At 37.7% G+C, this 26,645-nt stretch overlaps 3 protein-coding genes across 5 annotated transcripts in view; 1 reads left to right on the top strand and 2 right to left on the bottom strand.

Annotated features, from left to right (window-relative positions):
- Window positions 1-24,113, bottom strand: part of grp (serine/threonine-protein kinase grp) — a 138,553-nt gene extending 114,440 nt beyond the window's left edge. Inside the window, exon 1 of one of the 2 annotated variants that reach the window (XM_067767342.1) lies at window positions 23,805-24,113. The gene's annotated coding sequence lies outside the window, so the exon portion shown is untranslated. Of the gene's footprint in view, window positions 1-19,578; window positions 19,849-23,804 lie in introns of those variants that run through there. The other variant, XM_067767343.1, reaches the window with a different exon arrangement.
- Trpgamma (Transient receptor potential cation channel gamma) overlaps window positions 1-26,645 on the top strand; it is a 362,261-nt gene that overhangs the window by 90,053 nt on the left and 245,563 nt on the right. The window lies entirely within an intron of this gene.
- squ (squash) lies at window positions 4,667-14,161 on the bottom strand. Of its 2 annotated transcripts, none has more exons than XM_067767346.1 (2): window positions 13,961-14,161; window positions 4,667-13,895 (listed from the first exon to the last, which is right to left on the bottom strand). In XM_067767346.1, the coding sequence occupies exon 2, from the start codon at window positions 13,663-13,665 to the stop codon at window positions 12,304-12,306; it is 1,362 nt and encodes a 453-aa protein (XP_067623447.1). In that variant the 5' UTR covers window positions 13,666-13,895; window positions 13,961-14,161; the 3' UTR covers window positions 4,667-12,303. The 2 variants fall into 2 exon arrangements, with proteins under 2 accessions (XP_067623447.1, XP_067623448.1); XM_067767347.1 differs by having other exon boundaries at window positions 4,667-13,723.

The following is a 26,645-nucleotide window of genomic DNA, read 5'->3' as shown; positions in this document are numbered from 1 at the left end:
TTGCGCCACCTAGCGGCGATTTTTTCATAGGTCGCTTTCTATTCTTGTATGTATTATGTGTTCCAAATTTGAGCCAAATCGGACCACAAATACGATTTTTGTGAACATCTCGATCCTTCCGCCACCTAGCGGAGATTTTTCTTTTATTATTGCATTGTCATCGGGTTCTGAACTATATTCCAAGTTTCAAGCTTGTAGCTTATCGGGAAGTTACTTAAATTTCAATTACAAAAAAGTGCTGTTCAGCCTGTCAAGTTAACCTAAATAAAACCGTTTAAAAAGAAGTTAAACTTAAAGGAAGCGGAAGTTTTTTATTTCAAAAAATATAACATAAGTTTTACAAAATAAGATTAATTATAAATTCAATAGTACAAAATAATATTAAAACTAATTTATTGCATGGATTCAATGATCATGGATTTGTTAACAAAACATTTTTTAATACAAAAAGAACTTATGCTAGGCGCGAAAATATTTCAATTGAATTAGGTAAACAAAAATATCGAGGTATATAAATTTTCTAAAACTAGGGCTAAATAATATTTTCAAATCAGAAAAAAAGCAAAAAAAACTTATATTACTTGTTCATTTCATATTCATTGTAGTAAATTTGATACGTTTTACTTGTTTTTTATTTTAAATAGATAAAAAAAAAAGTTATGGTCTACAATTAATGCCTGCAACAGGGTATTATGATGTTCGTTCAGCATAGTAGCGAAATTTTTGACTGTTTTTAATTGATTATTGTCGGATTTTAATTTGACAATTAAATGTCACGGACCCGAACGTGTTTTTGCGATCGAATAAAAATTTGTGACGTTTACGATTTGTTGACTACGTTTACTGAACTCATAATACGAAACTAACTTAGCGGGTATTAGAACTGCATTTCTATGCGATTTTTGATCGATTTAAATGATCTTCTCTTAAGTAGCGAGGAATCGGTTTTTTTTAATAATTGTTCGTATTTTCTTAGCCTGCGAAGTGTTCATGACTGACCTCTAAGACCTAGTTTACATACATATAACGAGACTATCTTAATAACTGTTAATCGGTAGTAGATTTCCTGTATAAATTTTTCCCTTCGATAACATGATTCTACAAAGAAAATTTTGTTCTTTGTCCTAAAGTTTATTTCACGATTTTCTGTTTTATTATAAACAAAAACGAGGAGAAAATACCTTTTTTCGGTATAAAGTTTGCTTTCGTAATAGTTATAGTAACAAGACTCATGGCGCTAGAGGTGTTTTGACAAATCTAGAATAACCTAAAATGTCGTCGCGAAAGTGTATATGTGACCCAGCCTATGAAAAGGTCGCTTATGACTCAAAAAACAAATTGCGAGAAACAGCTGTTAAAGATAAACAATGCATTTCTTCAGTTTCTTAGTAGTTTTTCTTTTGCATTATGAACAGTCATGCCCAAAAGGCAACCAAAAAGGCAAAAGAGCATAAATAAAGTTCGTGTGTGTATATAAATAGCGATGTTTTTTTCAATGCAAAGCACAAACCAGTTTCTGACCGAAAAAAAATCGTGTGAGTGCTCAGATTTAAAAGCAATGCTGAACGAGTAGGACGTGTGTCGCTTGTGAATAATGTCTGTCGAAGAATTTAGCTAGGTTTTTCAAACATATTTCTGTGAAAACGAAGAGAATGATGATGATTCTTTAGATGATGTTGGTATCAAATACGAAGACGAACTATAAGCATTGTTTCAAGCTGAAGATCAAATGGAAGTGGATGAAAATATCATCTCCAGAACACTTCTAAGCAAGTTAGGACTTTCTAGTTTTCACCACGTGAAAGAGCGTCTCAAAAACTATCGAAATCAGAAAAAGGTGGAAAAATGTTTTTTGAGTCATAAGCCACCTTTTCATAGGCCGGGTCACATATATGAAACTGGTGGTTTTTTCTATATATGTGGGAAATTTATGAAAGTTCGAGATATAAAATATGAATTAAATACATCTCTCATCCTCTGTGAAGTCTACGAAGCTGCCCTTTTTGAATCAATACAAGACATAGGCACCACATGTTGCTTGTAGTTATTGTAAAAGATGTTTCTAATTTTATTTAAATAATAAATTAAATAAAGTAGACATATTGATTTCTCTTTCTATATTTTAGCTTGGTATCGAGGTGAGAAAAGATCTATAAAATTTGCAACACCGAAAATTTGGCGAGAACCAAAAGACCACGTTAAAGACTGCTACTTTTGCATTGTGAATCCGAGTAAAAGATGTAGAGGTAAAAATGCAAAACCTATCGAATATCCTGATTTTGAAACTTCTTCTGCTCCATACGCACACGATCTGACACGACCAGTACCAGAGCCACCGAAAAAATTATCGCAGAGAAGTGGATCATCTCTTAGTTCTTATAAAAGGAATGACGATAAGGCAAAATTGGAAGAAACTCGAGCAGTCTTACCGTCAGAGGGAATGTGGATGGCAAAGAACGTGTACTGACTGCAGATATGGGCGCATCTCATTCCTTGACTCGATCTGATTTGGTCAACAGGAGAGTAAAGCCATTACCTGGAGCAAGGTTGCGTACGGTCACTGGCGAGTATAACCAAGTCCGGGGAGAATTGATCTGTGAGGTCTTAATTGGGAAGGTCATGGTTCTACACAAATTCGTTGTTGGAGATTGTTGATGAAGTCATATTGGGAGTGGACTTCTTCGTTGACCACGACATCAGGATCGATATGCAGAGAAGGGTTATGCGTTATAAGAACCAGAATATGCCACTTGACGTCAGTTTGGAGAAAGGGTTCAGCAGTAATCGAGTACTGGTGAAAACTCGACAAAGACCACGAAGGTCAAAAGTAAAGATTGATGGATCGAGTGGGCCAAATAAAGCGAAATCGAAAGTACCTGCGAGAGAAAAATAGGCATTGACAAAACCAAATGGACGCACAAAAACGAAGGAAAGAATTTCCCAGAAAGAATGCCAGGGTAGTTTCAAGCCAGGGCGCACTACTGTTGTGAAACGTGGGAATGATACTGATTATGCGACGTCAATCCGTCAAGCGCAAGCTCTACGAAGTAGATCATTGGCCAAACAACAGTGTGAGGGAACGAACCAGGATAATGAGTAGTAAAACACAGGTACGACGAGAACAAAAATTCGGAAGGCTTCTTGAAGGGAGATTTGGTACTGTTATACAACCCTCACCGGCGGAAAGGTGTTCCATCCAAATTTCGGTGCAGTTGGGAAGGCCCGTACAATGTTGTGAAGAAGATCAGTGATACCATCTACCGCATACAAACCATTGGGGAAACCACGAAATAAAAGCGTGGTTCATTTGGAGATGCTAGCGGCGTTTAGATCAGGAAATTTGTCTGATCGGGACGATCAGACTTAGGTCGAGGGCAGTGTGACGAATATTAGCAACATTAAGGCATACTATCATCTATAAGCCGATACTAAGCAGTCACTTGTATCTACATAAACAAATCAATCATTATGTCTACACATATGTACATACAAGAAGCGGAGAGATATCCACAAACACATGCATATATCTGAGATAACTCACAAAAGTATGCAATCATTACTCACATAAACACGCGCATATTGCTATGCGAGAAGCTATAAACGTGCATCTGTAGTTTATAGCTGGTAATTTTATAGGTGGTAACTGAGTAGTAAATTCTAGAAGAAGAAACGCCTAGAAGTTTGCGAACGAGGAAGCCGAAGAGTATAAAAGAGCGCAAGCTGAGCAATCGTAAATCAGTTTGATTTAAGCAAGCTATTGGTTGTGAAGTATCAGTGTTATTGTGCTGTACTTTAATAAAGGCCATTTTGCATTATTGAATATTAGAGTTATTTATTCAACAGTTTAGCGATACGAACGTTAGTAGAAGATTGCAAATAAGCGGAATTGCACTAAATTCGTTACAATATCAAGGTTGAAACTAAGTTTAGTATCTATCGTTACACCCAAGTCCACAAAATAGTTTACTGATAGAAAGTGAGGAATTGTTTATCTGCCCGGTAAGTTAATTAAGCTTTATTGGGTGGATGAGAAAACGGCCCTTAATAATTGATTTTGCTTTCTTACTTGCTACGCGTTCGTTGATGCTAACACATTCTCAATTTCGTAACCGTGTAAAAGTAGTGGTGCCCACTGCTGCTATGGAGCAATTCACACTCAGCACTATGCGACGCGGCGATTTATTTATTTAATAGTCTACAAATTTAACAATTAATCAGACTAAAATATAGATACGGATTACAGATTAATTACAGAAGCATACAAACTGAACAAAATTATATTATAAACTATGTATATATATTATTAAAGCAGTTGTCGGGATGGACTGTGATGCTGAGCAACGGGAATTGATTATTACTGCTGTCGGAATGGACTTGACTTCGGGCAGCTGATGTATATTTGACACACAACAAGTAGGGCTGCGATGTGTGGGAGGTTGGAAAGGACGTGATTCCAAGCCACCCGCCCAAAGTTACTGGAGCTGGTGATAAGACGTGATCAACAATGTTGATCAAATAGGCAAAATAAGTGTCGCCCCGCTGGCGCTACATATCGCGTCGCTCAGTATGAACACACTTTAACACATTATTTTCAATTCATTTTATTTGCGGGGAATTTTTGATAGATTTGAGGAACTTTAATTTGGTTTTTGGGTAATTTTGGGAATTCAAGTGTATTTCCCAGATTGTTGTAATTGGACGCATTCAGAAACTGTTGATAAGCCGTTACTGATTACCAGTGGTCACTTTCTTCACGTACCATTAAATTTTGCCGAACCATTTAAGGTTTGGATTTTACGTCCAATTACTGCGCATACACTTGTTACGCTACATTCACTCAACAGGAACTGATATCGGCTGTGTGTGAAAGTGTTGTTGCTTATGAAATTTTTTTTTTTCTTTTAACAGTACAGTGAAGTGTGAAAAATAATTTAAGAAATACCTTTTCTTCACGGCTAAAAAGCCTAAATCTGAAGCCCTTTTTGTACTACGTTTATTACCAAACCAAATTTGGTTTGAATTTATTTTATACCGGGTTTCGTGAAAATGAGTTTGAGCAATGCTTGGTTTCAATTTTGAACCAGAAGTCTATACTTGTATTTAAATCGTGCGAGCCGTTAAAATGTTGCGAGTCTACGTGCTCTAATTCAAATTCTATTGTACAGGTTTACAAGTAGGATATGTATATTTCCTTCTCTTTCTAACAGTCTGCCGACTTAGTAAAGCAAGCAGTGAATCAGTTTTCGATTGTTTACGCTCATTTTTTCGCTCTCACGAGGGATTTATCTCAAATTTGTGCTGGCAACAATCACAGATAAATTCCTCGCATCAGCTCAAGCGGGTGCCAGAAAACAAAAATGTGCGAACTAAAACGAAAAACAGGCCAAAAGTTTCGGTGACGTACAACAATGCGTTCAAAAATTATGGGGAAAAAGAAAAACATGCGTGTTTTAGTGCTAATATGTTTAATTCGAAAGTGGAGGGCCAATATTATTTCCCATTCAAAAGTTATCACTTAACAAATTTTTGTAAATATAAAGTCCCGATGTAGCCAGTCGATTCTGATCAGAGAACCTGGAACGTTAGACATGTAAGATAATCCTTATCGACTACATGATGTTAACTATTATATCCTAGTATGGACCTAGTTTTTAGCAGCTTGCTGATTTATTCGAAAATAATGCAACCGAAGGATTTGTTGGAGGATATTTGATATTTCAGACCCACTCTTGGAAACGAAAAAACCATGTTCACAATCGAATGAACAGACAGCTGATACTTAAGACCTATTGCTGGAAACGAATTTGGAGAGAATGAATGTTTCTTATCAGGTCTTCAGTGCTTCAAGCAGTAAAGATCTCTTGCGCAAAGCCTATGCTGAAACTTTCTTCGCTAATATCCATGTACACACATACTACTACAAAAAATGTTGCGTTAATGTTCGAAGCTCTGTTGGAATTGTGCATCACTGATGACATGATATGAAACTTTTATTCTCTCTCAATTCGTTTCCAGAAATGGGTCTTGAAGTTCATTTGATTGTAAACAAAAGTTCATTCGTTTCCAAGAATGGGTCTTGAAGTTCATTCGATTGTAAACAAAAGTTCATTCGTTTCCAAGTACATCAGATGGCTATAGAGTTGCCTAAACTTTCGCACTAATATGCTCCTCAATAATATCTAAGACCTCTTTGACAACTATAGATGTTGCAGGTTGTGCCAGTCCAAAACTAAAGTCATTTCCACAGCATTTTTATAGCAGCCGTCAGCAAGGAATCGGAGCGTAGCGCATAATTTTAAAATATGAGGTACAGCCGTCCCTCGAACGCGTTTACGGAAGGAAATGGCCCTTCATTTCGTTTAGTAAGGAGCAAAATGCTTCCTTACTTAACCGAAAATAGCTTACAAATATGCAAAATAACTACATAAGAATCTTATCAACTGTCACTTTTTAGACGTGTTCCTACTTGGTGCTTGGTAATTCCAAGGGATTGGAGTGATCGCGTAAATGTTTTCTTATTCGCAACATTACGCATTTGACGCATTTGTCACTAACATTTTCGTCGTTATAAAAAAATTCTATGCTAATATCCATTTTGTTCTTAATAAAGAATGACTTGCAAATGTTTAAATTTTAGCCACAAATTGCTCAGCTGTTCATTTATCTGTCAAATCATCACTTTCTTAGCTTGGCAGCACCAATTCAACTTCAACTGAAATAAGTTGTAATTCGTAATACCAAACAGGAGTTGAGTTGTCTGAAAGTTTAGTTGTTTTAATTACAACCCAACTAAGTTGAGTTGTATACCGTAATAGGGGCATAAACCTTTACCATGTAAAATACCCCAAAGTTATTCTGAAATACCCAAATTTGATTTTGAGCATGATGGTATCTATGGCCAATATTATAAAAAATGCACATTTTAACGCGCTCTCAGAGAGCGGGAAGTTTCATATCATGTCATCAGTGTTGTGCATCCCTGTTCTAAAGCCAGACGGGTATACAAGTTTCTATTTTTCGGCATTTGCAATTTTTCTGGGCTTGTTTTAAAAGAATTTTGAGATTCTAGACTTACTATAAGTTTAAAATTCAAAGCAAATACTATTTAAAAACGCAGGAGTAAATTGAGCGATTTATAATTAACCGATGGACGGTTTAAAATTTTGGCTTAATTAGTTGATCACGATTGAAAAAAAAAAAAATTAATAAATAAAAAATGTCTCTTCCTTCGTTCACTACTGGCCATCGCGGTTGCACAAACTGGCTTATTTCGAGCTTTTTTGCTTGCAGTGTTGGGCACCACTGCAAACAGACGGTTATCCATTTGAAAATGTGTTAGTGGGAGTGGGACGGCGGTATGGCCTAGAAGGTCGCACGTGGTCATAACAAATCGTTCCCGAGATGGTCGGGCTTGGTACCGGAACATACCGTTTCTGCATCCGGTGAAGGACGATCAAAATCGATAACACTCCCGAAGGCCTTCGGGGAGTGTCGTTTTCGCAACTACAAGAACAACAACAAAATGTGTTAGTGAGTCTACTCCAAGCATTATGCAATGTTGCCGTATAACGAAGAAAGGAATGGAGCTGGAGATTCCTAGCTACAAAATAGAAGTGGTTTCGGCGAGCTCAAAGCGGACTGTGGATGAGTTCGTCCTAATCATAGGAGATTATCAAAAAAAAATTCAAGTCCTTACTTTAAATATTTCGGAGTACACCTTGACTCAAAACTAACTTTTAAGGAGTATTGCAGGGCGGTGACAGACGAAGTTTCTAAAGTTAATCGAGCCTTAACGCGTATAATGCCCAGCATCGGCGGCCCAGGCGAAGCCACCCGTCAGCTTTCATCCAACGTAATCAGCTCGTAACTGTCAGTATGGCACGGAACTAAAATTACCAACCAAAAAGATATACTAGCAGCCTAGCAAGTGCTTAACACACGGTGTCGGACGACGCGATTCTTGTTTGATCTCGGAAAATCCCAACTGTCAAATGAAATGGCCAATCTGTGACATTGGACCGAAAAACGTAGAAAAAATCGAGGAAGGGGCGCTGGACCTTAATTTTAGTTCAGAATAAAGCGGAATGGTACAAGCGGAAGCACGGCGAACTAAACTACCACCTCGCGTAGATATTGAGTGGGCATGGCGGTTTAAGGAATATCTATGTAAGCGTAGGAAATAATATCCCACCGAACTGGAAAACGCAGAACACGTAATGTTTCATTGCCCCCGTTTTAGCGGCGAAAGACTCTGTATACTTAGTTTTTGCAGAGGAGCCTTCCATGAGGAATTTAGTATACCTAATGTGCAGAGACATATATTGTTGGCAGAGCTGGGTAAATTCAATTCCATTACATTACCCACTACATTCCTCAGTAATTGGAAAAAGTAACGAATTCCTTTCCTCCACAGCAAAGGAATTGATTACATTTCAATTCCTCAAAAAAATACCAAAAGTAATTTCGTTTTTTGAGGCTCGAGTACAATAAATTTTTTGTTTGTAATTGAAAAAAAATACTTTGCGCAATTGCAATTTCTTTCCCAGTACTTTCGAAAGGGATGGGAAATGTAATCGAAATTTATTTCAATTATGTTACAATGAATGGAAAATTACTTTAGAATTTCCCATTCCATTCCTCAAAGGAATTGCGAAAGTAATTGAAAAACTACAAGTTAGTTCATTATTTCATCAGATTTTTCTTGTGAGTGGTAACTGGAGGCATTTTGAAACACCAATAAATATCAAATAATTATCCTTTTTAAAGTTCCCAGCTAAGTAAGGGCCATTACCTTTCCTTGCTCCGCTATCGAAGTGTGCTGGCTATAGGAAAGCAGCTTACTTTTTAATTTTCTTTGATACATTCAGCTGGCACAACGTAAACACCATTAATGTTCCGGAAAACTTTTTTCTCGTATTCTTGATATTTTGATACATCCATAGCTGCCTCCTCTGATCGGTTTAGGACTGGCATCTGCGCCGTTTCGCCTCATAGGAGGGTGGCGCGATGTCGGTGACCAAGAACTGCCAACCCCCTAATCCAGGGTGTTATGTGGACCGTGCCTATTGGACGAATTGCAGCCAGAGGATAAGGGTATTCAAACAGAGCCTTCCCCATACCGGGCCACCTCGGAGAGTATTGAATCAGCACTACTCTCGTTCCTTGAGTCCGACGCATCGCTTAATGCGTTTTCGTCTTCCTTGGCTTGCGAACCAGTCCTCCCCTTATCATCGTCCTTATTACAATTAGATAATGAGTTGTTCATCTCGGTCGGACCCGAAAATGCGGCTCAGCGGTTCAGTATTATATACGGAGAAAGATTCGTCCACAGCAGCACCCCTTATATAAGGCCATCCATTAACTCCGTGTTGGAAAAGCATACATATGAAAACGGAGTAGTAGCAGTGGTCGCCCCAACAGACGTCGAAATTAGCGCTTGGAATGGGCTCATGAGGCGGTAGAAGTAGGTCGAAAGCAATTCAAAAGGCTTGTTGTGAGAAACCCTCGGTACTGCAACCGGTACGAGGAGGAAGAAGCGTCGAATGGCAGAATGAAGTGGCAACGCTCGGCGGAAGGCGACAAGCCTGTTTTCAAGATGCAGAAAGGACTCAGTCCCAGAGCCGCGAGGCAGGGCAGCCGCATAGATAAGACAAGTAGGCCTAAAGCAGTAGTACAGATGGGCCCAATAGTGAGGAAGCAACTACCTCGAAAGCTGCAAGTCGAAGGGTGGACATCAAAAGTGGCGAAGTGCAAACTATGGAAGTAAAAGGTAAGCCAAAGGGAGATAACTCTAAGACTCCGGCTTTTTCCGAGAAGATGAGTGATGTGGCGCTGGTTGATCGTAGCAATCCTTTCGGACAGATGACAACTGAAAGATGGAGACCTGTAGAGAGAGCTTATTGGCTTAAGATGATGCGCGAACTATCAAGTTAGCCATTGGGATCTATGCATTGATTTCCCTTGCGTTTCATTATCACCAGGCTCAGCGCTATGATTCTAGCTCACCTAATGTATGGTTAAAATTTAATTAAAAGATTCTCTAAGGAAATTCCGCCAGGTGCTAATGTGACCTAGCGAGACAACTTGGCTCATATTAGGAATCTCAACTTGAATACTATGCGGCTAGTAAATTAACACAAACGCTCAATTGGGAAGAGCAACCAAATAACTGCAACCTCTCTTGGGTGTCGATAAGCCGTGGTCAATCGTCAAATCCTTGTCTAACCCGAAAAAACACAATGATAATATATCAATCCAATACCATTTTTGCTCTGAAGTACCTATAAACTTGCAAGCCTGCCGATATATAAATGTTACCAGATTTTGATCCCCATTTAAAGGTAAATTTGTGATATATGTTTTTTGGTTTAGTTCAGTTCTGCGGAGCTTCGAATACAAACACAACATTTTTATAATTGTATGTATATATACAAGGGTATTGCTTATTGGAATATGAGCATAAACTTTCTGCATGGGTTCCTACATTTTTATAGCAGCTATATAACAACGTATCCTGACAAATTTAGAATGAGATACGACATTACCAACTGCTACAAAAACAACAAGCTCTTTAACTGACCTCGAAGTTACGTTCTTCTTAACAAAATTTTTAAGTTACGACCTTTCTTCTATTAGGATAGCTTGATATAAACATTTCTTAACTTAACTTACATACTAGTAACTCTAAGTTTTTTTTGGGCACAACAGATTAGTAAAAACTTTCAATAATACACAACAATACGAAACATATAAAATTACAGGTGATTTGAGTGTTTCACAATCTATGGATAAGTGTAGTAATACCATACAATTAGCTGTTAATACCTCTATATGATTTTGCATGCATACTTAACTAAATTGTGTTCTGTTTAGCCAAACATAACATTTTTTTAATTAACTTGCATTTATTTAACCTAAAACTGATTGACTGAGGGCTATTTCATAGTTTGTCGTAAGGTAGATACAAATTTTAGTAAACAGATAAGGATTTCAAGCTAAATTGAGCTAGGTAGGTGGCGCTATTCCTTCGTACAAAATTTAAATTAATTTAACCCTGTTGTTTAGTGCTTTGAGGCCAACTTGCAGAACATTCAGTACTTAATTTGTAAAGTCAAGAGTTAAGCAACTCAGGCAAGTGGCTAACTCAGGAGTTAGTTTTATATTTTGAACGCAAGTGTTAGTGTTTATTTCCAATTGCTTAAGTATTTTTTTGACAATTATTTGGCATTCACAACATGCCACATTGGAAATAGTTAAAGCAGCTAAATTCATGAAAGTTTCGTGCATTCAGAAAGGAATAACTCAAGTAATAATTTTTTAGATTAAAAATGCAAATTAATAAAATGGATTTTGCAAAACATTTGCAGTAAGGCAATTCATAAGGTCTTCTATTCATGTTTTCATATAATTTTATAGCTTTACAAAGAACACGACGCTCTTGTGAATTGTGTAAATAGGTAGATTCTGACCGCTTCTAACATTAAACAATTAACATTGAAGTAGATTATCTTATTAATAAACATTTCTAAATTGCATTTGTAAAAAAATCCCTATAGTAGTTTCAAAACTCACTAGGTTTAGAAAAATTTTCTTATTCATAAATGTTAGTGCATCAAAATTACCTTACCTAAAAAATTTTAAAGTACATTAGGTATTATGAACAAATTAATATTCGAATTGATAGTATTATAAGCTAGAGGGATTTATCACTATTGTTTTTGTTATTTTATCAATTTTTTATTTTTTAAGGAGCCGCACATTAACTTTATTTCCTCTTTTTAACGTCCATATATTCAATGCCCATTTTAAAGTTTCATTCAGTTTTTGATTTCAGGCAGAGCTATGTAGGTAAGCTGTTACAAGAACAAGATTAAAATACGTTTAATTGTAAAATTAATGTTGTTTAAACAATAAACTATACTTGGACCCGTTTTTTCAATTCGAGTTCAAACTCTACTTTGTCTCCTTAAACTGATATAACCAGCCAAATTTATGAAAATGGCCAGATTGACAAGATTAAATTCCAAACTATTTTAACTTGAGTTTAAACTCGTACTAAAAAAATGGGCTCTTTTTAATCAAGCAAATATAGACAATACAAGCTTAACATAATATGAAATTTGCAAGGAGCTGTTATTACGGCAACAAGAGAACTAAAATTGCATTGCCGGTTATCTTTTCGCATTGACGCTTGTTATCTTAAAAAGAGTAAAAAAAAAAAAATGTAAACTGCTTTACAGACAGTGGTACAATTTCATCGTGTTTCGTGCCTTAATTAACTTCACTCGCAATGTTTATACATTACTATTGTGTACATTGACGTTTCTTTTCATAAAGTTCTTTAGGTGTACATAATTCTGTTTTAATCTTAGGCGATTTTTGCTCTTTACGACGATAATCATTTGGCGAACGCCAATTACTTTGTATATGATAATTATTTTCGCCGGCTGTTATATTACTATTTCTCCACGATTGTGTCATAACTACTTTATCTATATTTTTGCCATTGTCTTTTGTGCTTTTATTTTTACGCCACATTTGTGTATCGTTTTCATGTAAACTATTTTGTGCCGTCTCAAAACTATCATCATCAAAAACTTCATCTATGGCACTCTCAAAACCACTATTACCTGTATTGGAAGAACGGTCTTTATAGGTGTCAGGTGACAAAACACTACTATTAGCGCGCGATATGTTGCTGCCGCTGCTACTGTTTGAATGTGAAGAGCTGCCACGTCTAGTCGCATGTGCTCTTTTTGGCGATTCTAAGGATCTGTCGCCTAAATATAACGTTCTATCAATTTGAACCCTACCAGATTGTGAAGTTCTAGGTGACTGTGTTGCTCTACCAATTAGTTTGTTGCTGGGTGATTGTGTTGTTCTACCAGTTTGTTTATTCCTAGGTGCTTGTGTTGGCCTACCATATTTCGAAGATTTTGGCGATTTTGTTGTCGCATCAGTTTGTAATGTATTGTAATTTTCGTTATAATTGAACCCGACAGCCTTACAAATATCTGACATACTATTCCTTGATTGTGTTCCATTACTACTTGCTTGTGATGCACTATTGCTTCCATTTGATGTACTACTACTTCTTTGCGATCCGAAAGATTCATTTAAGCGTTCAACATCATTTTCTGCTCCCATTTCTGTTCTGTTGTTTGCAGCGTATGTTGGTGAAGTGGTCGTGCCACGTGGTTTTAGTTCAAAAAATTTATCACCAAAAAATATTGGCATATGCTTACGCCCGTTACGATTGATTTTGACATCTTCCGTAATTGGATGTGTTGCTATAGTGCGCCCTTCATCTAACGCTTCTTCTACACTCGGATTGAAACCTACATGCCGCATTAGTGCAATAGTTTCACGCACAATATTTTCATTGCTATCCCAGTCTTCCAAAGTTGGTTGTTCACCCAAAGGTTTCGTGCCGGCAATCTGTTGTATTTTTGCAATGAGATTTAGTTTATGATTCTGTGAACTTGTTAAGTTTTTTTCTTGCACATTTTTCGTTTTTTTCTGTTGCTGCACAAAATCCAAGTGCTCTTTCGGCCGAGGATAGAATGTTTGAGCAGAAGGTTCACTCAAATGACCATAAATGAAATCATGATATGGCTCTAACTCAACAATTTCCTCTTCGAAGTCTGTTGTGGGCACCCAAGCCATGGTGAATACTTGATTAACAATTGTTCACTGATTTTCTCCCCAACGTTTTAATATTATTCTGTAAACAATCGTTCAATTTTCAACAAATTTATTAAAAATAGACGAAAAACTTTATCCAGTTGCAGTGATCTTAAAGAAAAAAATAACCTCAAAATATTTGAGGCGCCTTTGCCATTGAAGTGCAATAACTTCCAGTACATATTACATTGATATGCATTTATCGCTAATATCTGTAATAATTTAGAAATTGCTTTGTCAGCTTCTGTTTTTCTTGTTCTAAAATGCATGCACTTACATGTATTGTCTCCTTTTGGCAACACCAACTAAAAACTCGTACTTGTTGCTATTTTGTAGATGAAAGCATTTCAGGTTTACCAATATTATTTCCACTTTTACTGGCTAATCCATTAACTTTTAATTAAATATTTTAAATTAATATAAAGATTGTAATACAAACGATAAAAAAGTGAATTACAAAATGTCTGCAAATTTTCGTTTCTTTTACGCCTTCTTTCTTAATTGCACAGGAATGCTTTGGACCGCATCAAAAGAACGTGGCATAAAAAACAGTAAAACTTCAATAGGGTGATTCAAGCAATTTTTTTGGAAATTTTTAGTGCTGGCAAAAGCAGCGCTGATACCGTTGTTTTTTACAAAACATTTGCAAGCGAGACTTTATAGCCAAACCAAATTTTTTTAACTAGTATTGGACTGTTAGCACAATAATGGTCACCTACAATCACAAATCACACACATGACCTACAATATATAAATACAAAACGATAACTGTATACCACAAATCACAGCCAGAAGATTGCGCATTCGCGAGTTCAAAATTGCTTCGTTCTGCGCACTACGTCACACTTGACTGCTTGAGCGAATGAGAGAGAAAAACAAAGGAAAAAGACGTAAAAATCGCCCATAAAAAACAGCTGATCTTTTGTTTACATGCGCAATGCGCAATCTTGTGACTGTGATTTGTGACTGTCATATATATAATACCTCTATATCAATACCTTCCTATCTTCCTAAAGCCCGAGTCATTGGTGCCGTATGTCGTATCGCTGTATCCGTATCCCTAACGTAATCAGCTGTTTATCGTTACGACAGTAAACCAAAACCCAATTGGTTGGCTACGATACGGTTACGACCTTAGCGGCACCAATAATCGATTGCATTGATTCTCATAAGGTTGGTCGAATCAGATGTTATAAGGTTACCGATACGGTTACCGATAAAGCACCAATGTCTCCAGCTTAATGTGCAAATTTTCTGTCAATCATTATTTGCTGAAACTGTGCAAATGTATGTTCTGCGCATTCGCGGGCTTTGTTAGGATTAGTGAATTGTAGTAGAGTGTGTAAAAAAAGTATTAAAGGGGTCGAACGGGTCACTATCCCCTTTACCCAACTTCTGCATACTAACTGTTATAAAATCTCAGTTTAGTCGATTAAACAATGAAAAGGCCAACAAATACAATACAAGGCTTGATGTATTTATTATTTAAATATGGGCTGCAGCCTTACAAAGTTACATTATTTACATAAATAGTAAAAAAAACGAGGCGCAGAATTCATATTTTTGAAATGAAAAAAATTCAAATATACATGTATAAAAATATATTTATACATACGTTCGTAGTCGTCAGTTGGCATTATTTGCTTTTTTTGTCGCTTTTTGGTCACTAAGGGCTCATTTACATACGTATATCTGCGCACACAGCACAAATCGCCAATGCATTCTGCCGAGTTCTTAAAACAATAAAAATTTTATAACACTAATGGAAAACAAATGCTTACTTTTTCTCTTGGAGAACGAAATATTGTACATTAATATTGATAGAAGCAAGACAGTTTGTTGAAATATACATATATTTAAGCCCCTTTTTTACAAAAATTTAACGACAGCCTTGAGATTTTGTGTCAGTCAACTTTAACTGGAGTTTAAACTCGCACTGAAAAACCGAGCATTAATGATGTTTCTGAGTACAAAAAAACAACAAGTAAAGAAGGCTAAGTTCGGGTGTAACCGAACATTACATACTCAACTGGCAAATTACAGCTTGCAAAACTTTTAAATTACGTTCTTTTAAAAGTGGGCGGGGCAACGCCCATTATTCAAAATTTTACTAATTTTCTATTCTGCGTCATAAGGTCAACCCACCTACCAATTTTCATCGCTTTATCCGCCTTTGGTTATGAATTATCGCACTTTTTCGGTTTTTCGAATTTTTCGATATCGAGAAAGTGGGTGGGGTTATGGACCGATTTTAAATAGCCATCTGATATGAGTGCCCAGGAACTTACATACCAAATTTCATTAAGATACCTCACAATTTACTCAAGTTACCGTGTTTACGGACAGACAGGAAGAGTTGTGTGTATTTTTTGTTTAAATTTGAGTTAAATTGGCATAATAAATCTTTCTTTAAAAACTTCTATCAAGAAATCTATTAGGCAAACAAATCGATGCTGATCGAAATGAAGTCGACCTGTTCTGAATTCCGATCCAGCGCATTTTTACGATTCGCACGCACAATAGCACGTATTCTTGCGTCTGCGCATCAAAAACCATATCTGCAGGCATTTTTTAATTAAAATAAAATTTTATGATACTTAAACCAAAACACATAAACAAAAACAGCTGATTAAACTGGTTACCGAATCGGAATGAAAACGATTCGAAATCGACTTCGAATCGATTTTTTACAATCGGAATTGAGAACACCAAATAGAAACCGAGTCGAAATCAATGTCGTTTTACTTTTCATTCCGAGTCGGAATTCAGAACAGGCATGTATATCTATCTCGATTAGTATATGCCGTTACGGGGTACCGTTATGGAATCAAAATTAATATGCTCTGTGAGCTCTGCTCAGCTGAGTATAATTATGGAGTTGCAGTGTAGTCAACAACAATATCAGCTCTAACAAAGGCGTACGATTGGAGAATGAATTAAGATTGTGCCGAGTGGACAGGGCACTTTATTTGGGTGCCGCGAAGTATTTCGAGCTTCATTGGGTGCAGTGTGGCACCATTTCGTATTACCCAACAATTATCGAAAATTTATTTCTCCAAGACACTCCCCGAAGGTTTTGGAGAGTGTTATCGATGTTGATGGTTCTTTGACGGATATAGATCTGGTACGTTCCGGACACAAGCACCATTAATGTACTAGCGCGACCATCTCGGGAACTATTTAGCATGACCACAACAACAACAACAACAACAACAACAACAACCACTTAGAACCTTCTAGGCCATATCCGCTCCCACCCCCAAGATCCATGAGGAACTTGCCGTGGGTAGAGCCTCGGCTGCTAATGAAACAGAATTCGTCACGGGTTGGTGAGGTTGACAATCGGGCTGCAGAAGCTATAAATTGCGCTGGCAAACCTTTAAAAGGGTTGCGCTACACAGTCCCTTGAATGAGTTTGGTATTTTGGGATTCAAGGGGTTGTGTAGCGCAATATATAGCTTCTCCAACCCAATTGTCAACCTCACCTTCGAGCGGCGAATCCCGTTTCACTAACAGACGAGGTTCTGGCGACCCCAAGCTCCTCATGGAACTTGGGGTGGGGAGGGAGGGATGGCCTGAAGGTTTAATGTGGCCATATAAATCGTTCCCGAGATGGTCGGGCCAGCACCTTAATGGTGCTGTGTTACCGGAGCGTATCGGATCTGTATCCGACAAAGGACCATCACATCGATAACACTCCCCAAAGCCTTCGGGGAGTAACTAATCGCTACAACAACAACAACAACAACAACAACAGTTTGGTATTTTAGTCGCCTCTTACGACAAGCCCTCTAACCCACTGGGGGTCGGCGAATACAGCTAGTGACACGCTTTGAAAACAACAAAACAACATGTTCGACCACGTCTACACGATTCCCAATAAAACAGTGTGGAGTAGATCAACAAATTCGCAGCAAGCCAACGCCTCCAAAAACGCGATAATACCAACGACAATTCTTGCACAAACTGTTAAATAATGACAGAAGTGCGTGGACGAAAAGAACCAAAGAACAACGAAAAGAAAAATGCAAATAAAGCTAATAAACTCGTTCACGTTCAAAATGTACGGCATAGCACCACAAGAAAAAAACAGAAAGAAAAAAAACCTGCCACATTGATAGGATCCTCCAACATCGACAAAACCACCACGAAACCACCAAAACGAGAGATATGCGCTCCACCAATACAATTGTAAGAATAGATTAACGAAAATATGTAGATATGCAAAAACAGTAGAGGCACCAGGCAACTAGCGGAGTCCAGAGACTATAGCAAAATATAAACTACAATGAAGAATAAATGAGTATACAAAATTGTGGCTCGAATATTTCCATACATAAAAAACAAATGCCATTGACACTGGAGCGACGGCGGCGAACAGCAGCCGAACGAAGCTTAGAGCGCGCGCGCGCCCGCCAAGAGGGAAATTCAAAGCGAGACTTTGAAGTTGATTTAATTTAAGGGAATGTAAGATGAAGATACCCTGCAGTGAAACAGGAAAGTAGTCACAATTGGTACTAGTTTAGATTTATACTTTCCTGGCTTAAACTCGGCCGACAAACTAAGTGACTTTCCGGATAATGAAATATTTCAGAACTTGCTTTCCCAGCGGGTTAGAGAGCTTAAAATATTCCCGCGGTAGGCATGCCTGTAGTCAGATGCGGCTAAAACCCACAGTCACGAAGATTCGCGCGCTCGAGAAATCGTTCCCAAAGCAGTCGGGAAGTAAAGCGACCATGCCCGCTATTCTTGCAAAAATATAACGGCTGCTTTGAGTCCATTGTTGATTTCTCAGATATGTCTCTTCCTTGTTGATAAGCTTTTATAGTGTGAGAACCTCTTGCTATAAAATACTAGGGTCCTATGAGCATTGGCTTCCTGGTTAAGCTATCCGCATGCTCATTACCATCCTCCTTTTATGTCCATGGAAACAGCTCACTTGGATGGTGTTACTACCGCTGTCGAGGACCAATGAGGACTGTATTCCAGCTTAGCAAACTGCCTGATTTGGGACATTTTTAGACTTCGATATCTTAGAACACCGGGATAGTCAGAATATTGGCGCTGCATTCCCAGGACTTGTCAGCAACTCATGTTGTCAATATGAAGGAATATCATCATTGCCGACCCCCAGCGGGTTAGGGGGTTAGAATATACCCGCGGTAGGTATGCCTGTCGTAAGAGTCGACTAAAATACCAGATTCAAAGGGTTGTGTAGCGCAACCTTTCAGGTTGCCAGCGCAATATATAGCTTCTCCAAACCCAATTGTCAACCTCACCTTCGAGCGGCGAATCCCGTTTCACTAATAGACGAGGCTCTGGCGACCCCAAGCTCCTCATGGAACTTGGGGTGGGGAGTGAGGGATGGCCTGAAGGTTTAATGTGGCCATATAAATCGTTCCCGAGATGGTCGGGCTAGCACCTTAATAGAGCTGTGCTACCGGAGCGTACCGGATCTGTATCCGGCAAAGCACCATCACATCTATAACACTCCCCAAAGCCTTCCGGGAGTAACCCTATCGCTACAACAACAACAACACCAACACCAACAACAACAACAATACATATTTTGAGGTAATATTTAACTACCTTGTCGGTTTTATGCAGCGTACAAGCCCAGCACATACACACACGCAATTGCTGCCGGTGAGACGAAAAGAAACCAACAACTTATTGAACGTTACATTCGTCAGATACGATATTTAAATGTTTTATTAAAGAAATTAAGGAGCTAGCGACTACGAAACACATTGAACTGTTGCTAAGTTATAGAAATCTTAAATCCGGAATGAAGGCGTACAATTTATTTGTATGAATGACTAATGAACCTAAAATGCTATACATATTCGAAATATTAAAAAAAGGTTGTTGAGCGCACACGAAATACATACATACCTTAACCAACGCCGGCGTCAGCAGCATATCCCTCCATCATCCATCTTTAGTTGGCACTTTTTTATGTATTTTTTTTTTTTTTTTCAAAATAATTATGTATTTTATTTCAAATTCCGCGCCGTATTTGCGTATATGAACTACATTTCTCAAATAAATTGGCCATTTCATATTCAGAGCGCGCTTACTTTATTACATACATACATACATGCCTAGTTAGTATGTTCATATTATCGGGTTTTTATAAGTTACCACCTCGCCGCTCCAACATCACTTCACTTACTAAATTGAAGCTTGAAGAAACACGTTTCTTGAACTTGCCTTGTTACATACATACATACAGGCCTATATACTACATACTTGCATATTCTTCAAACGCAAATTTAATTACCAGCCACAAATTCGAAAATGAAGGTGATAGTATCCACCAACGCTGTCGCTGAGCGAAAGGCAATGATTCAACTCTTTTTCCAATTCTTCTGTATGCTGTTGCTCATTTCCATTTGCGTATAAGCACACATCAATTGTGAAGATCGTTTTAAAAAGCGGTTTAAATAGGTAAGGTGGTCGTAGTCGACATAAAACCAAGCATTATACACCCTACTGTAGTATTGACTTTACGATCAGTCCTTTGATACTGCGGTAGTTTCAATGACTGTAGTAGGAGCCGTCGTACTGATTTTAACAGTCCATGTGTAAACTTAAGGTACTCGAGGTATATCCATACATACAGGGTAGTAGCCTAAGATGCTTGTTTCAAGTCCCGGGAAAGATAGGTAGATTTATGGTGAGGTGATGCACTATGGCCGGTAGTTCTATTGCGCTTTCATTTTCTTCACAGAATACCCAGAATGGTATATTTTTAAACCAGTACTGCCCGCTGAGGATGCACCTGCTCTTGTCTGATGTTGTTGTAACGATAAGGACACTCCCCGAAGGCCTTGGGGAATGTTATCGAGTTGATGGTCCTTTGCTGGATGCAGATCCGGTACGTTCCGGTACCAACCCCGACCATCTTGGGAACGATTTGTTATGACCACATGCGACCTTCTAGGCCAATCCGGCCCTCCCACCTCCTAGATCCATGAGAAGTTCGGGGTCGCCAGAGCCTCGGCTGTTAATGAAACAGGATTCGCCACGTATAGGTGAGGTTGACAATTGAGTTTGAGAAGTTATGTATTGCTCTGGCAACCTGAAAGGGCTGCGCTACACAACCCCTTGAATCTGGTATTTTAGTCGCCTCTTACGACAGGCATACCTACCGCGGCTATATTCTAACCCTCTAACCCGCTGGGGGTGGTAAATTTATTATTATTTGCACTTGTCTGATCTCTTCTTTTGTTGTATAAACCTTTCGCCAGCTGACTTTCTGGCCAAGCTGTCTTGGTAAAACTTACATCAAACAATCTTAGGAACGGGGTAATCCCTCACCAGTAATTGGCAAACACTTCTAGTGTAATTTTTATATGTTGATGTTGTAGCGATAAGGACACTCTCGAAGGCCTTGGGTAGTGTTATTGATGTTGATGATCCTTTTCCGGATGCAGATCTGGTACGCATGGAAGAATCCCTCTTCCAATTCTTATTTAGTTTTTTATAAAAGTTTTAACATACGTTCTCGGAATCGGATGCAAAACGCCCCTTTTGACACCTCTACCCATACTTTTGGACGTGTATTAAGAGTGTCATGCTGTCTTATAGAATTACCCGAACCACTCAGTTTTTAACTTGTCAAGGGCTGTAACTGTGCAAAATACTGGTAAGCCCATATATGTAAATGTATATTTGCGCAGTTTGGTATACAAATTATGTGCCTGCTGCAAAGGCGGAGTTGTGTAGAACTAGATTACGGACAAGTATGTGCTCACAGTCGCAAAAAAGTCAACGGGTTATTAATGCAATAGCCAAGTTAATATACATCTAGCCGATTGGATACGTTTTTATACTCAGCGTGCTTTGCACACAGAGTATATTAACTTTGATTGGATAACGGTTGGTTGTACAGGTATAAAGGAATCGGGTAATAGTCTAGTTGAGGGGTCGACTGCTAATACGCTACCAAAAACATCGAGGTGTCAAACGACGCGTATTGGTATCAGTATTAATAATCCGAAGGCGGAACATAAAAATATTAACTCGTTCAAAAGATATTAACGAAAAACCGAAAAAAAGACCCGCGGGTACCTCCGAAACCGGGGGTCGGATCCATAGTATTTTTGCGCAGAACACCTTTTTGAGTTGGCGGCCTTTGGCCGCGCTTATAAAAAATAACCCTGGGCTACGCCATGCCAAGTCCGGGTGTGTGGTATAACCGTGGCTACCGCCACGGTGATGCACAATTTTTTTGTGGGTAGCAACACAACAACAACCACATGGAAATCGCCAACTTTAACTGCAAATATCTCCAGACAGAGATAAAATTTTTCTTTTCCGCCTTCGGATTATTGTTCTCGAGATTAATACGCGTCTTTTGACACCTCTCTCGATATTTTTGGTAGCGTATTAGCAGTCGACCCCTCAACTAAACTATTACCAGGAATCGAGATAGATATAGACTTCCATATATCAAAATCATCAGTATCGAAAACAAATTTGATTGAGCCATATCCGTCCATCCGTCTGTCTGTTAACACGATAACTTGAGTAAATATTGAGATTTCTTCACCAAATTTGATACACTTATCTGGACCCAGAATAGTTTGGTATTGAAAATGAGCGAAATCGGATAACCACGCCCACTTTTTACATATATAAAATTTTGGAAAACACAAAAACCTGATAATTTAGTAAATAATACACCTAGAATGTGGCACCGCCCCTTTTATGACTAAGAAGTTTTCGGGTTGGATTTTATATAAGGTGCCACAATTTGCAAACTTTTGTTGATTTGTAGGGGTAGAGGGGGTCCTAAAAATTACAAAATTATAATCCGCAGCTCTAGGACATCTTAGTTTAAGAAATATAAGCTTTTTAATTTCCAAATTTAGTAAAATTTCAACTTAAGTCGTGCACTTAAAATTCGGGTCGCACATGTCGATAGCGGTATCAAAAGACGCATATTTGCGTCAAGATTCAGAATCCGAACGCAGAAACTATATTTTGTATCTCATTTAAAAGTTATTCGCGAGAAACAAGTCGGTACTATTGTCGCTTTTTTCGTTGTTGCAATTAACCGAAAACAAATGAAGGTGGTGAATAGTGTTGCCAGCTCCGCAACAATATCTTTTTATCTTGGTAGAACATTATAAGGTGGTGGCACGTCGACATAAATGCAAACAAACATACACTATCAATGTACTTTGTTTTTGTAAAACACTTTTAATAATTTGTAGTCTAATATTATTTGGGGCGCTGCGCAGAAGGGTGTACTACGCAGAAGGACATCAGCATGGCGTAGCCCAGGGTTATTTTTTATAAGCGCGGCCGAAGGCCGCCAACGCAGAAAGGTGTTCTGCGCAAAAATACTATGGATCCGACCCCCGGTTTCGGAGGTCCCGTGGGTCTTTTTTCGGTTTTTCGTTAATATCTTTTGAACGCGTTAAAATTTTTATTTTCCGCCATCGGATTATTAATACTGATGTCAAGACGCGTCGTTTGACACCTCTCTCGATATTTTTGGTAGCGTATTAGCAGTCGACCCCTCAACTGTAAGAGGAAATGGGGAGACATTTTTCTTTTAAACGGGCGGTGCCACGTGTTATGTAGAAAAGTTATTTATCTGAAATGAAATATAGAATTAAAGTTCACGCTGAGTATATAATGTTCGGTTACACCCGAACTTAGCCACCTTTACTTGTTATATATGGTTTTTTAGTATGAAAAAGCATCAACACTGGTATATGCAGCTAAAATCCAAAAACAAACTAAATAAAATCACATACGACAGAGTTCAATAATCGGACGCACTCGCTTGCACCAACTCACTAAACGCTCCAACGTAGCACAAATCGGCCTTACGCACAATTTAACATCATACCATTTCACTCACTCGCATACAAAAACATTCAATTAATGCAATTGCTGGATTGCGCCAAAAAAAGGAGAAAAAAAAAAACAAAAGACATCAACCAAAACGGTGGAGCAACCAGCCTTTAAATAAATTCTTTAAAAAATTCTGCACTCATTTTGAGACATTCTTTTATAAAATTTTTACTTTTGAATTTGCCTTAAAGATATTTTAGGAAAATTCCAAATTTTGATGCAGCATCAGCATGCAATTATGTACTCACTTTTTCTCGTCTGTGCTTTTCCAGTATGTACTCTATTCACCGGCTGATGATCTCACACACACACAGCTTTCTTTCTGCGCCACGTTTTGCAGCCTTTTTCGCACGTTGAATTCACTTCGTGTTCGGCACTATTGTTCATAAAATTCATTAAACTTATTTAAAAACTGGTTTTTTACCTATAATTAATCCCTATTTTTCATGTTTAAATCACTAAACAATTTGACAACACAGCAAACAGCCGCTTTTGGTCGCACCAAGAAAACTGATAGAGAAATTTTTCGCACGAGTTTCGAATCAGGGTGTATGCGATACATATTTTGTGCTGGTAAGAAAAAAGTAGGAAAGGTAGTTAAATTAGTAGTGGTAATGTCTGTCATGTGTCATGTCAAAAAGAGCGTATAAAATGACAGTTGACGTCTAATGGAAGTTGAAATAAACGACTGAAATGATGTAAAAACAAGTAAAGGTGTCTAAGTTCGGGCGTAACCGAACATTATATACTCAGCGTGAGCTTCAATTGCACATTTCATTTCAGATAAATTACTTTTCTTTCTGCTAAGTTATATGTTATTATTCTAGTCTACGACCCTTTTAAACTTGTTTTATATCTAAGTTGCCGTGGGTCTTTAACCGATCCCGTCCATTTTTACTAGAAATATTTTCTGCTATAAGGAAAATATGTGTACCCAATTGTGTTATGATATGTAAATTTTTCTTCGAGTTATGGCTCCCGAAACATTGAAAATTGCTTAGACAAGAAAGGGGCGGTGCCACACCTATTTTCAAAAATTTAAGTGCTTTCCAATTTAATGTTATAATTCAATCTACAAAGTAAAATTCTATTGATACAAAGCCCTTTTTCGCTAAGATATAGCTTATTATTTTCGTCTACGACCCTTTTAAAAATCTTTTATATAAAAGTGGGCGTGGTCGTTAACCGATCTCGTCTTTTTTCTATAAATATTTCTTGCTATAGGGAAAATTTGTGTATCCAATTTTATTAAGATCCGTTAATTTTTCTTCGAGTTATGGCTCCCGGAACATAGAAAATTGCTTAGTCATGAAAGGGGCGGTGCCACGCCCATTTTTTAAAATTTGAAGTTTTCCCTATTTATTATTATAAATCCACTTGGGAAATAAAATACAATTGTTATAAAGCTTTTTTTTGCAAAGATATAGCTTAATTTATTTCTCCACGACCCTTTTAAAAATTTTTTATATAAAAGTGGGCATGGTCCTTAACCGATTTCGTAAATTTTTCTTCAAAGCATTCTTTAAAGTAAAGCCAACCTCTCTACCGAATTTTGTTACGATAGGTTTAACGATTTTTGATTTATGATTAATAATATTTGTAAAATTGATTTTATCACAAGTGGGCGGAGCCACGCCCGTTTTAAATTTTTTTTTTTTCAAATTTTTATCGGGAGTCTCAATATCAGTCCACATGTCAAATTTCAGCATTCTAGGTGTACTATTTACTAAATAATCAGGTTTTTTGTGTTTTCCAAAATGTTATATATATAAAAAGTGGGCGTGGTTATCCGATTTCGCTCATTTTCAATACCAATCTATTCTGGGTCCAGATAAGTGTACCAAATTTGGTGAAGATATCTCAATATTTGCTCAAGTTATCGTGTTAACAGACAGACGGATGGACGGATATGGCTCAATCAAATTTGTTTTCGATACTGATGATTTTGATGTATGGAAGTCTATATCTATCTCCATTCCTTTATACCTGTACAACCAACCGTTATCCAATCAAAGTTAATATATTCTGTGTGCAAAGCACGCTGAGTATAAAAAGGGTAATAGCCTATAACAGGGGTCGACTGCTAAATATATCAGAGAGGTGCCAAAAGACGGGTATTTACCTCGACAACAATAGTCTCAAGGCGGAAAATAAAAATTTTAAATCGTTCAAAATATATTAACGAAAATCCAAAAAATTACCCCGGGTCCCTGCGAAACTGGGAGTGGGATCCATAGTATTTTGGCCGGTTCACCAATGGGATGGGATCAGGATTAAATGCGTGCAAAATTCCTTTGTACACAACATTTTTTTCATTACAACAACCACATGAAAATTGCAAATATCTCCAGACAGATAAATCCTCTTCTAGACATTTGCCAAAAAATGTTTAATAAATTAAAATTAAAATTTGATAAACTGGATAAATAATTAGTTAATCTATACGACAGCATGACACCCTTAATACAGATCCAAAAATATCGAGAGTGGTGTCAAAAGGAAGTTTTTGGGATCCAAATAAAAAATTTTGCGTCTGTGAAGAAATATTTACACAAGAAATTGAAACTTTTCATGTCGTTGTTGTAATGTTGTTGCACAGAACAAACAATTTTGTGCACATATTTGTACACTTCCTTAAGGGACTTTGCACCAATTTAATTCTGATCTCATCCCATTGGTGGACTGCCAATAAGCGCGGCCGCAGGCTGCCAACACAGAAAGGCATTCTGCTCAAAAATACTGTGAATTATACCCCCGGTTTCGGAGGGCCCGGGGTAGTTTTTCGGTTTTTCGTTAATATCGTTTGAACGACACAACATTTTCGGATTCGCGATTCCTGGACTAAAATGCGTCTTTTGACACCCCTCCTGGTATTTTTGGACATCTATTAAGTGTGTCATGAATTTCGTATCCAATCACCCAAAGCCGCATGTTTTTCCCTTCTTCTTACCAGCAGAACAGGCATGACGACAGACATTGCGGAAAGAAAACCAAACTTTTGTTTTCAGGTTTTTTTTTTCTCGGACGTTGTGGCAGCGCACTGCCCTCAAATAACCAGATGAAACCAGGCCAATCCTGTTATTTTTTCT

Source organism: Eurosta solidaginis, chromosome 2, assembly GCF_040869045.1.
Source record: "Eurosta solidaginis isolate ZX-2024a chromosome 2, ASM4086904v1, whole genome shotgun sequence".
NCBI lineage: Eukaryota > Metazoa > Arthropoda > Insecta > Diptera > Tephritidae > Eurosta > Eurosta solidaginis.
Note: the sequence above shows the minus strand (reverse complement) of the source record. Positions and strands in the feature narration are given on the sequence as shown.